This window comes from Lepidochelys kempii, chromosome 11, assembly GCF_965140285.1.
Source record: "Lepidochelys kempii isolate rLepKem1 chromosome 11, rLepKem1.hap1, whole genome shotgun sequence".
NCBI classification, from domain to species: Eukaryota; Metazoa; Chordata; order Testudines; family Cheloniidae; genus Lepidochelys; species Lepidochelys kempii.
This window is the reverse complement of record NC_136390.1, coordinates 28,675,600-28,688,082: the sequence shown is the minus strand read 5'-3', so window position 1 is coordinate 28,688,082 and position 12,483 is coordinate 28,675,600. Positions and strand designations below refer to the sequence as shown.

Genomic DNA, 12,483 nt, shown 5'->3' with positions numbered 1-12,483 from the left:
GGCATCACTGGAAATCTTCTTTTGAGATGGGGGAAGAAGGGAAGAAAAAAAGTCCTGGGGGTGAATTGTCTATTTAGGTGTTGTGATTTTTGTTTTTCTTACTCAGATATTAATTAAATCTGTTCACGGGATATGGAGTGCTGGTGAGGGTGCCTAGCCTTGGTAAATACAAACCTTATACTCAAAGAGCAGCTTGAACTATGCATGAAAGTGCTGAGAAAAGCAAATTCTTTTTTTTTATATGACAGTGTCTCAAGATCTATTATCAATTGTACTACAATAAGAAATGCTTGTTAATCAAAAGGTATAGGATTTGAAATGTTTATCAAGGAAGTTAGACCAGGGTAAGACTTTATGAAAATTAGTGACTGATCAGTAAACATTTAAGGTATTTAAGTTTTTTGTTTATGGTACACCTACCTTGAAAAGTAGAAGTGTTTATAAAATAACCATATTGTATATTGATATTTCCCAGAATAGTGATGTGTCCTTAATATAATCTCACTTCCTTGCTTTAGAGTATGGTTTTTGTACTTAATGGTTTAAAAACTGGTATAAAGCAGTAAAACCCCAGAGCACAAATGTAGTTAGATTGGAAATAAGTTACGCAGCTAGAAGGACTTTATACTAGTTTATCTACAAGCATACTAAAGAATTGTACTGCTTTACTATATAGCAGATTCTATACCTATAGAGTTAAAGGGGTACAAAATCTGTGTAGACCAGCCTAAAGACAAATACTGCCTGAGTCACTTTCCTTTTACTTTAAATAATTTTTTTTAAACTGTTACATTTAAATCCACAGCATTTGGGATCTCTTTGTTGCAAGCCAAAAATGTGTATTTTTTGTAAATTAAAAATGGAGCCCCCCCCCCCCCCATTCACAAGCCCTAAGTGGAGATGTAATGAGGTCTGTGAGGACATGGGTTGTTAAGAGTTTGTAAATGTTAAATGATATGGGCGGGGGAGGGGAGTGAGTTTGTACACTGTTACTCTTATTCAGAGATCCTGTGTTTTGAGAGGAAAATGCTGTATGAAAAGTACTCTAGGAACTTCCTTTGTTCATTGATCTTGAGACTGTTAGAATAGCTCAGAGTAGAAACTTTTCTGTGATTATTGTAATGCCAGAACCAGGATAAACTGCTTCATTTAGCAGATTTAACTGAATTGTTTATTGGTGAATTTTACTTCTGCATAAACCATGTTTATTTTGGACAGGACATTGCAGAAGTAGCTACTGAGCGTCTCCAGTGGTAAAATGCAGGTTTTGTGACTCCATATTACCACCACTCCCTGCAAAAAAAAAAAAAAAGCGGTCTCTGCTCATCCTATTTGCAGTTGCTACAAAAGAGAAGATTTTTTAAAGCCACAAAATTTCGTTTTCTTCCAACCCAGCCAGGGTCCTAAGAAACTATTGCTTGGTAGGAAAAATTGGCCAAACGCACTCTGTTGAAAAGGAGTTCTAAGGTGAACAGCACGAAGAAAATGGTCTTAATTCTTTCCTGGTGTAAGTCTGCTGACTTGAATGGAGAAAATTAGCCAAAGTTTGAGGTTTCTAATGAATGTCTTACCTCCACCTGAGTTGACTTTGTTTATTGCCTATGTTTAATACTGTTAGCATGGAAATGGGACCAAGCGTAGCTTTACAGAATGGGTTGCGTTTCCTTTCCATCTTTGCCATTACTATGGTTTGTCTGTGAGCTAGATTAAGCAGGCTTTGTTGTGCAGTGTTTCTCTCCAAAACAAAAATACAGAATCATAGGATGAGACAGCTTAAGTTTTGCAAAAAGTTGTGGCATAAGGCAGAAGCTAGTGAGAAAACCTGGAATTTGTGATTCCCCCGCCCCCTCAGTCTCTGTTGATAAACTGCAGATATAAGTGACAATTATTTCTGTAAGAATAAGTTGTTCCATCATCATGATCCATTTGCTAGCAACCTCTGCATAAAAATGTAGTATAAACACACCAAAGAAAAAGAGCCATGGATTACCATGTAGTAGTGTAAATAGTTTATTTGATCATATGCCATGAACAGACCAGAAAAGTAACATGAACTGCTTTTATAAAACACTTCTAATATTGCTAAGAAGCAGGTCTATTACTAGAAAAACATCAAAGAGAACATGCCAATATTACAGTCCACTTGTATGGTAACATTATTTGCTGTCTAGAGTTAAGTTATAAAAAGCTTCTGAGCTTACGAGTTTGACCCATTTGACTAATAAATGTACTTAAATTACGTTGCCAAATTATTTTTTCTTACACAGAATAAAACTCTTGTCACTATGAGTGAAGAAAGAGGCAATCTTGGCATGTTCTCTTTCGCATGTTGAGTACACGCTGCTGTAAATGAGAGAATAGGTGGCAGTTTTAATGTAAACTTTCTGTAAATAGGTAAGTGGCAGTCAATGTGGTAACTGAGCCCCAAACTGTCCATTTAGTTAAATATAAAAAACAAAACTATAAGTTAAAATAACATTCAGATTGTATAGCACAGGTGGCTGCATTTTTTAAACAATATTTACAATATTACCCAGAGGCTAAAGTGGGAATTAAAGAGAAGTGTAAAAACCATAAAAAACTGCACCAATTTTGTAGCAAAATATCTGTACATTTAAAAACAGATTCATATAACTACACATTATTCAAGGAAAATGGGACCTTCACCAGTGGTTCACATAAAGCACAACATAAAAGAAAAGAAATTCAGTGGTTAAATACTATACAATAAATTTTACAATTAACATACTGATGCAATGCTACCAGGAACGGTAAGCCACAAGCAAAATGTATCTTCTTTGAAAGTATAAATTTAGCATCAGTCCAGTTCTTGACTTGGGAATAGATCAAGTGCCCTTCCATGGTAGGATAAAATAAAATTCCCTTATAACAATAAATTGATCTGCACCAGTAGCACTGTGTATATATTTAAATATTGCCACGCCTAATACAATAAGCTCAATTTTAAAGTGTAAAATGCAATATAGAAAAACTAAGAATTTAGAAGTTGGGATGCATTTGAACAACAAATGTCCCTTTGTATTAAGTGATCAGAACTCGATTGTCAAAGGAAAAACATACTTACTGGGTTACCATTCTTGCTCAATGCAGATGCAAGTTTAAAGCTTATACATGGGTATTAAAGTCCTCTCTCAGCAGGGCACAAGATTATTTCACTGAGTTAATAACTGAACAGTAATGGTCCTCAGAAATCCTAATACTGATTAATGAGATGTTAATATTAGTGCTAATTAATAAATACACATTGTTATTCAAAAGCTGCCTCTATCTGAAGAACATAGTAAATGAGTCTTATTCAACATTCTTGTTTCATATATCTTCGCAATGCATTCATACCCTCCCAACTATCCCTCACTGCTTATCCCACGTTGCACACTGGCATACAAAAAGCAGAAGCTGAACATGAAGAATAGTTTGTGTTCATTTGATATAAACCTTGTGTTCACTGAATTATGTCTTTAACACATTTGTATTAGTCAGGGGTTTGTGTATGGTTGAAAGGTACAGTTCATTTTGTAATTAATTCCCCCTTGCACATGGTAAGCCCTTAAATATATATATTAAAAAATGTTAATAAGTGCAGTTGAAGGTCAAGGTTAGTTCCTTAGTGGACAGGACAGGAATGCATTGAAAAGCTTAAGTCCACAGCAGATTGCATCCAAGTATTACTTATTTACAACCTGTCAGGAAATCAAGAAGGGCCACTGAAGACCAATCACTAAATTTCATGTAATAAAAAAAAAATCATGTATTTTACATTTTGGTTAAAAATACTGAATAATGTATTGGTGTAAAAAGATACCCAATCAAATCAAGTCCTATTGCTTTGATTAATTTGAGCAGGTACTTCACTTTTAGGCACTTGTTAGCTATGGTTGAGTAGAGAGCCCATCACTTTTACGTTCCTATGCATTTTCTATGTCTTTGAGCCCTTCAGAAGGTAATTTTACTGTATTCAAGGCTATAATTAAATGGTAGCACATATAGTTCACATGGACAAGGTATCATTCAAGCACACGCTCTACTTTTCACATGCAAATCTCCAGCTCACATGGTTATTTCAGCACCATTTACAGAGCGCAAGTTCTGATCATCAAAGCGTCGCCTAACGCTTCTCCTTACCGCATCGGCTCGTCTGTAGGGCTGGTTTCTAAGATCTGCAAAAAGGAAATAGGATATCAGAAACAGGTAAACTAAATGTCATTTGTTTAGAAAAGAAAGTCCTTCTGGCAGCCAATCAAAGCAGCTTGTGTAGAAAGAGTAAAGGGCCTTTAAACCCCTTGAGAATTAAACAAATATGATTTGTCCTTATTAATAAACACCAAAAAAGGTAATACTGGTGGTATTCTTGTCTAAATAGATTCATGCTGTCAAGTTTGAAATTTTTCTTCTGCTTTGCTGGAGATTATAATTTTATTTGTAATAAAGTCATTGGGAAAGGCAACATCAATTAAAATCAATAGAGCTGAAGTAGATTTTTTTTTTAGATGTAATCACTTGAATCGTAATTTAATCAGTAGAATTTTTCTGAAAGGGGCTGGAACCTGAATAAAAACTCAAAGTAGGATAATGTTTTAAATGGCTCTTTCCAAAGCAAGAATGATTTTATGCCTTCTATAAGTTTATCTTTGGGAAAAAAAGGACCATGAGAAAAAGTGGATACTAGACAATTACTATATGGTAAAAATGTAAAGGTTCTATTCTGCTACTAGTCTGACGAGGATCCAAAAATACTTTCCCACATGGCTGCAGCCACAGAATGACGACTTCATGCTTGCATGACCAGCTAAATTTCCACCCCTTCCCAGTGAAGTCAGAAATTACAATGGGGATAAATTTGGGTCATAATCTATCTGTCCTGATTGCCATTTATGGAAGTAGGTCTCTTGGGAATGATGACTGGTGATATACTGAGCATGCTCAGTATGTCCCTTGATATCCTAATAGGGGGGAAAGTTTCTTCTGCTAGGGAGGAAATTTCAGTGAGGCTGGGGTACAGGAAGCCCTTTCCATATCTTAGCTTACATGGCTTTTGGCAGTAATAGCTTGGTTGGTGTTTTGTTTAAAGGCAGCTCCTGGCTCCCCCAGCCATGTGTACACTATCAGCAGGGGCAGACAATGCATGCTGTTCCTGCCTGCACATGGATTTGTGCAGCTTCTTGCCTATCTCTTAGGTGTACTCTACATGCCCCTGAAGCACTGTGCAGTACAGTCCTGACAGCAGCAGAACAGGCTGGGGAACAGCTCTGGGGCGTGATGGGGCATAGGACACTGATAACTATTTTGGCAAACTTGGAGGGGCCAAATTTTTTGGCCAAAATGGAAAAAAGGGCCAGGGAAAGGGGGCACCAGTCATAGTAAGCATTCATGGTTCAAATCCTAGAATATCAGAGTTGGAAGGGATCTCAGGAGGTCATCTAGTCCAACCCCATGCTCAAAGCAGGACCAATCCCCACTTTTTGCCCTAGATCCCTAAATGGTCCCTTCAAGGACTGAGCTCACACCACTGGGTTTAGCAGGCCAATGCTCAAACCACTGAGCTATCCCTCCCCCCCATACGTCAAACAATCTTTTGGTCCTGTCATGAGTGCAGAGGACTGGACTAGATGACCTCTCAAGGTCCCTTCCAGTCCTATGATTCAATCATCTTTTATAGTTTGATAAAGGTCACTTCATTTTATATGAAAAACGTCTGGCATCTTTTCCATCTGTCCCCTGTTGGTCAATCATAATGCTGGATGTATAGCCCTTTGTTTTGCTGAAAGTTGAGCCAGGGAGAGAGGACAGGGCTTTCACCCTTCCCAAATGCCAATAAGGGGAGAAGTTTGGGAGTCCACTGTACCTATTAGGAAAGCTATAGTGGGAGAGACACACCTACCCAACTCAAGGGAAGTTCTAAAACCAAAAAGGCTTGAAAGCTGTCCCTTATTTTAATTTCTCTGCATTTGCTGAAGCCATTACTGTATCTCTAGAGCTTTATTTACTCCCAAAACTTGCAGATCTGTAGTAGGGAGGAGAGAAAGAAACCCAGAATCAGGAGTCAAGATGCACATGGAAGTCAGTGACTGTACATGAGCAGCAATGTAGTTCATCTTAGCCCGTGCTCTACCAAGCCATATAACACAAGTGTGAAAATAGATATTTAAGGGACACTGACATTCTAAAATCTTTAGTGTACCTTATGTCTTTGGACTCTCACCAGTATTACATTTAGTCATATTTATCAGCAATTTGTCTGGCATACAGAGAGAGGAGGAAGCTAAGTAAAAAGTGATGCTTGCCAGCTCTGTGTATCCTCCACCACCGGTGTGCTAGAAGAAATCCTTACCCTCGAGTGAACATTTGGAAATTTAGTGATATTATTCTTCTTTAGGGCTAAACAGAAAAAAAAACACAAAATGATGGTTAAATAAAAAATGGGATGGAAAAAGAAGAGCAACTCAACTTAGTGTTCAAAAATCCCAGGCATGTTAGCCAAGAGAGCAAGAAGAAGGAATGAGGCCAAGGCTACAAGAGGAGGTTAGAAACAGGAAGGAAAGGACAAGATGGCCATCCTAGTCTCTTGCTAACAAAATTCCAAGCTGCTTTGAAGATTGGCTCCAGGAAGATAATACAGCAATTATCTTGAAAGAGAAAATAACTATTGAGCTGATTATAGTTTGCAATCTTACTAAGAAGCTCTCATAAAAATACATTGCAAAAGTAAGAAATGAAACGCTGTTGTCTTTGATTAAGAACCAATAACAAAGACAACAGTGTTAACAGATACATGCTGTGTTAAACACACCCTTTATACAGTTTACACCACAAGATGTAAATATATCCAGTTACATGCCAATATGTATCAGTAATAGCTGTGATTGCTAAAGAATTTTGAGAACAAAATTGTTTCTCTAGTTTCTTCCCTCATATCCATAGTTAGATGTTCTCTTCATCCAATCCTCTGAAGTTGGCTCTGACCAAACAGGAATCCAGCATAAAATGCTCCAATTAATTCTAAGACTGCATTTAATACAGCTTTGCCATGACTAGACCTAGAAGTCCAAGTCTGCAACCAGCATTCAGAGTGGCCACGACACTACAGAGTGTGCCCCCAGTCTCACCCTCAGCAGAGGGAGAATCATTCTGGATTTTTTTTTTCCCACCTTTACTGATAGCCAAACCATGTAGCCACCCTCTGTACTCTGTTTCTGTTTGTTCAATAGGCATTTCCAATCATGTTTAAGTTGGCATGGAACTGAAAAATAAATGTGGATGTGACAGGATGAGAAAGGATTTTGTACATTTTATTCCTTGTACGTGCAGACAAACATGCAAGTGCTGGTTAAAATCCCCAGATCAAGTATATAATCATGAGTAACTATTGCAAGTCCGGAAGCAAAGCCCATGAAAGTTCAGCTCAGCTCATGCACACTGCAATTCCACTTCCCAATAGAGCAGTCTAGTTTACTGCATGCATACTACATACGCCACTTCACATAGAAGGGGACTTCTAGAACCCAGAAGAGATGCCATAGAAAAACCAGGTGAACTGTCACATTTATGATTGCATTTGACCCATTAACCCTTCTGTAAACTGTAGCATCCGATTTGCAAGAAAGCTGCATTTCTATAGGTAGCATTCTGTGACTTTCATCACTTGCTTTTCTATGACATATGTCATGTAGCTCAATGGTGGCTTTGAAATGTGAGGATAGCCAAAAGTGTCATGCGCAAGGTTGATGGGATATAACAAAAGAATCGAAATACAAGAACGTGCAATGATGTGATGACATAAAATACAACTCCAAGTAGACACCAGACATTCCTATCCATTTAACATTCATGTGGCCCTGCCTGAGATCCATACAAATGGAGAAACGTCAAAAACCTACAGCAACCTTTTAAGAGCATCAGGTGTGAAAGAGTAATAGTTTAGTAATGGAATTCCTCAGTGAGAACAGGTTCGCAGAAAAACCGAGAGCCACGCTTGGCAGTTCGAGCGGTAAAGGGCACTGTCTTCAACACTGCATGGAAAAATAACAGCCAAACAAGACAAACAACACAGTAAGAAGCAAAGATCTGTTGCATTAGTACATTGTTAGTGCTTTGTTAAGGACATCCTGGGATGGTTTTACATGTTCTGATCAGTTATTTAATCACAATAGGCTGTACTAAGCTGGGTTTCTTTGGGGAGAAAGGAATTCCAAGTAGGCTCCAAATAACCATCTTTAAATTTCACATTTTTCACTGGTGATAAAACTCTAATCCAGAGAGGAGTGTGCCATCATTGGTAGTGACTACAGATCATTAAGGTTCATAGATTTTGGTCAAGTAAAGCTTTTCTTTGGGTCTAAAGAAACACCACCAATTTAAAAATAACTCATGTCTGATAATTGTTTATCCACTTTTGCTATAAGCACTTTGATATCCCTTTGCATATGGTTATCTTCATAGCCTCTCACATGGTCAGTTTCTCCCTGAGTAGGTTTAAAACTCTATTTTTGAATGGGAAAATGTGATTTGTAAAATTACAACCACTGGCAGTGGGACCTTGGAGAGGTGTAGAATGTGAGACAGCTTTTAACTCATTATTGAAAATGACTAGATTTTACACTGACTGTGTCCTTTCAATAAAGGCCTACTACTTAATATTGGTGTGCACTATCTTGAAAGCTGTAGTGAAGAAGTTCCAACCCAGCATTCAACCAGGACAGATATGCCTTTAGCTTCCTTTTACGCCCTAAGTGGCAAAATTGCTTCTCTCTCTCTTGGGAAAACCTTGTGAAAAAGATAGTAATGTAAAATATGGTCAAGGAAATCTGGCCCAAAGATTTTTTTTCTTAAGCATTGGTGCAAGCGAAATGGATGACCACTAAAATCATCAACCTGTTAAGATTTTGCCCCTTCCCATCCAGGGATGCAGAATATGCATCAAAATAAAAATAAACTACCAGAACATCTATGTAAATTAAAAGGACCCTAAACAAAAACAGATTTTAAAAAGCAACTTTGCTATAACAGGAATCTTTTGCTCAGTGTCCTGATCACCTCTGGCTATTATTATAAATTACACCCAGCCACTATTGTATTCAATTTTAATTTGTGGCAAGTGCAAAGTATTAATCTACCCTAATTGGAAATCAGTAAAACCATGACAATTCAGGGCTATAAATCATTCAGGTATGACCAAATGATTTGTCCTGAGCTGTGTATTAACATGAGGTAATTACTGTTAGTACTTTTTAATGAACTGCAAGCTCTTAAATAACGTTAACCATCAGTCATTCTGTTTGTGGAAACATTTGCAAGGAAAGGTTTGTATGGCATGCAGAGATTGCAGTACTGTCTGCCAGGGTACTGAATTTTCTATTGCTGAGCATAGGGACTAAGTTTGTCATGACAACATGCTGAAAGAAAAACTTGTGAAATAAACAAAGGGTATCTGACAGATACCTATGTATATGGAAAATGTGCAGAAAGTGGGCACATTAAAGCTAGTTATGGGGTCTGGTTTGTTACACACCAGTGGCAAGGATTTGTATATTTCAGTCACAGCACTGGAAAGAGCTTTCTAAACTATATTTGAACCATACCTGTTAAGACGTTTGTAAAGCTCTACAATAGTTCAGGTGAGATTTATATACAGCCACAATTTGATGATGTCGGTGAACCAGCCACTGAGGCTTGTGAACAAAGCTCCTTTACCTGTTATAATGTCTTCAATTGCACCATCTTTCCCCTCGTACACATGTCTGTTATCCTTGACTTGTCGTCGGCGTAGCTCTGCAATTAGCTCTTGCTGCTGTCTTTTTGTTTTATGAGAAGGAGACTGAAAGGAAATGGGAGTAAAGATCAGTAAGGAGTAGCCTGCAATAGGGCATTGCTGCAGTCCTCCTTTCCTTTTCTCAAATGTGCAAGATGCCAAATACCATCTTATTAAATTTCAAATATTAATACTTGGGTCTCATTCCAATTTTATAGATAAGGAAACCAAGGCAGAGAGGTTAGGTGATTTGTCTAAACCCACAAAGGAAGTCAAAATGGCGAGTTCTTTTTTCTAGCAGCCAAATCTGTCCATTCCCCTTACTTAATTTCACTCTCCACCTCTTCTACCATTTATTTAACCCTGTAAAGCATTAGAGGATTGACAGACTGTGCCATTTCCTCCAGCATCAGAAAGGGAAAACATGACTGGAGATAAGGGGAGTGGAGAGCTGGAAGAGAAAGACATGGAAGCAGTAGCATCTAGTTACAAAATGGCCACTTTAGGGGTGTAGCTGTTTCCATTTGATAAAATTTAAAAGGCCAGCCCCAGAAAGGCATGCTGGGAAAAAGGTTCCTATAAAATGGCATCCTTAGGCTGAGTCTGTGACTATATTATAGGGGTAATTTCTCTGACAGGGCATCCCTTGGGTGGGGCCTACCACCAGGCTATTGTAGGGATAGTTTCTCTGAAGGCATATTACATGTTAGTTTATAAATACAAGAGTTAACAGAAGTTCTGTGTACAGAATATAGACAACGCCCTAGGAAAATGCCTTATAAAGCTAAGGCACAAAGCTGCGGTTGGTAGGGGCATGGCATAGATGCTTTATTCCAACCTAATTTCTCAGAGCCTATTACTGAAATGAAGGGCTGATGAGAAGACGGGAAAAGGGGAACAGTTGTATCAGGGCCGTGAGCTTGGAGGGGTGTTCCTAAAACGTCCGTAACATCTGTGTAAATAAAGTGTGATGGGTGAGGGTAGGGACCCATTGAACATGGTGTGCCAGAGCCCCAAATTTTTCACGACGGGCCTGCCGAGATGTGCACGCTGGGAAAATTCAGAATTATGCTCTTCTGTAGGAATTTTTCCTCTTATAAGATTGGCTGGTAAAGATAAAAGCCACCTGCCTATTTTTAAACCCTTATTGTAAAACCAAAATTCACATCATAAAGAGTGTTAGAATTATGAAATTCTTATCTTGAGCTGAGAATTATGAAAAGGCACCAAAAGGCCTGCTCTAACCCTCAGCAGAGGTTTTATTTGTATGTCCTCTCAAACATCTCTAGAGGGCAGAAAGGATTGTTCCTTACCTTAGAGACAAAATATTCCAGTAATATTGTCCCAAAGTGCTCTGTTTCATACCTTTTGGTCCTGTTGCTCCATCAATGCTTCTTGCTCCAGAAGTTTTTCCATTAGTGCCTGTTCTTGCTTCTTTCTCAACTCATTCTCCTCTTCTGCTTGCTGTTTAGCATAAAGACCAAGAAACCATATTAGAGCTGCAAACAGCGACAAATGAAGGGAGTCTGAGATTTTTTTTAAACAAGAGAATCAGCTCTTACTGCAAAAACAAGTTTGTGACTATAACTGCTGCCACTGAAGACTGGAGGGGGCACTTTCAGGGCACTGCATAGATACTCAGCTGCATGATTCACACTAATGTTAAGGCAGTGGAGCTAGATTCCCATACAAAGACTGACCAGCGAGCCTGGGGCTGGTCAATCCTATTGAAATGGTGGTTTATCCTGGTTTCTGTAAAATCCTGAGACAGTTACTTGCCCTACCCTTTGCTGGTTGACTTTATGTCCCACAACACTGCTGTGCAGTGCTCTTTTACAGGTCATTCTGGGATCTGTAGGCTCAGGAGGTTAAACCTTTCAATTGAACGGAGCTTGAGCTGCACTGGAGAAAGCTATGGGCCACATTTAGCAGACTTGCCATATTCAGAAGTGTAGTAAGAAGCAAAATGTATGTCTGCTTACCTTGTAGGCTTTCACAAATCGGACAAAGACTGGGAAGAAGACGGATGGGGGAGTTGTCTTGGGATTCTCCCCAAAATATTTCACAGCATCATCAAAGGCATCCTGTAAGAAGCACATTTTTCACTCAGCTTCGCATCTTAAAAACGAGCTATTGCCCATTTACAGAATGTCGTAAAGGGATGTATTCTCAGCCTCCCTTTTTGGGTGTGAAATCTGTACCTGCAAGATTTGCGTCTGCATTTGTGTATCCACAAAATGAACTGTGGGTATAAATGTGAGAGATCTTTGCACCTCGCATGACGTGATGTGTGCGCACACATAGTAAATTGGGCAGAAGTGCTCAGCTTTGCAGCTGTAATTCATTTGTAGGCAGAGAATTTCAGAGAGTCAAATGTGCCTGGAAAAAGGAAGCTGCACTTCTGAAAGTTTCTTTCAGGGTGGTTGGAAAAGTTTGTCAGAGGAGAAATGGCATAACATTACCGAAGTGTTTAGAGAAGAGTGACAAGATTGATTAGGAGGCTAGGAGGATGGACTTCAGGGAAATATTAATATAAGCAAATATGCATAGCTTGGCTAGATGATGACTATAGAGAGGAAAGTAGGTAATAACCTCAATATTATGTCATCACTTCAGTGAGCACTGGTAAAGACTGGAGAGGAACTCAAGTAACCCTGAATCTCCTCAGCCATGCTACAGTTTGCTGAAGGTTATATCCTCTTGAACAGTCAGGAATT

The 12,483-nt window shown here is 38.7% G+C and overlaps 1 protein-coding gene across 12 annotated transcripts in view; it reads right to left on the bottom strand.

The window, feature by feature from the left end:
- Window positions 1-2,001: 2,001 nt before the first annotated feature.
- Window positions 2,002-12,483, bottom strand: part of FMNL2 (formin like 2) — a 259,317-nt gene continuing 248,835 nt past the window's right edge. For 4 of the 12 annotated variants that reach the window (XM_073305474.2, XM_073305477.2, XM_073305483.2 and 1 more), the window contains 4 exons: window positions 11,749-11,850; window positions 11,132-11,230; window positions 9,709-9,832; window positions 4,094-6,396 (listed from right to left, as the gene is read on the bottom strand). In XM_073305474.2, coding sequence (XP_073161575.1) covers window positions 6,281-6,396; window positions 9,709-9,832; window positions 11,132-11,230; window positions 11,749-11,850 — 441 coding nt within the window. In that variant the 3' untranslated portion in view covers window positions 4,094-6,280. Of the gene's footprint in view, window positions 6,397-7,895; window positions 8,028-9,708; window positions 9,833-11,131; window positions 11,231-11,748; window positions 11,851-12,483 lie in introns of all 12 variants that reach the window. The other 8 variants (XM_073305479.2, XM_073305482.2, XM_073305485.2 and 5 more) reach the window with 4 other exon arrangements.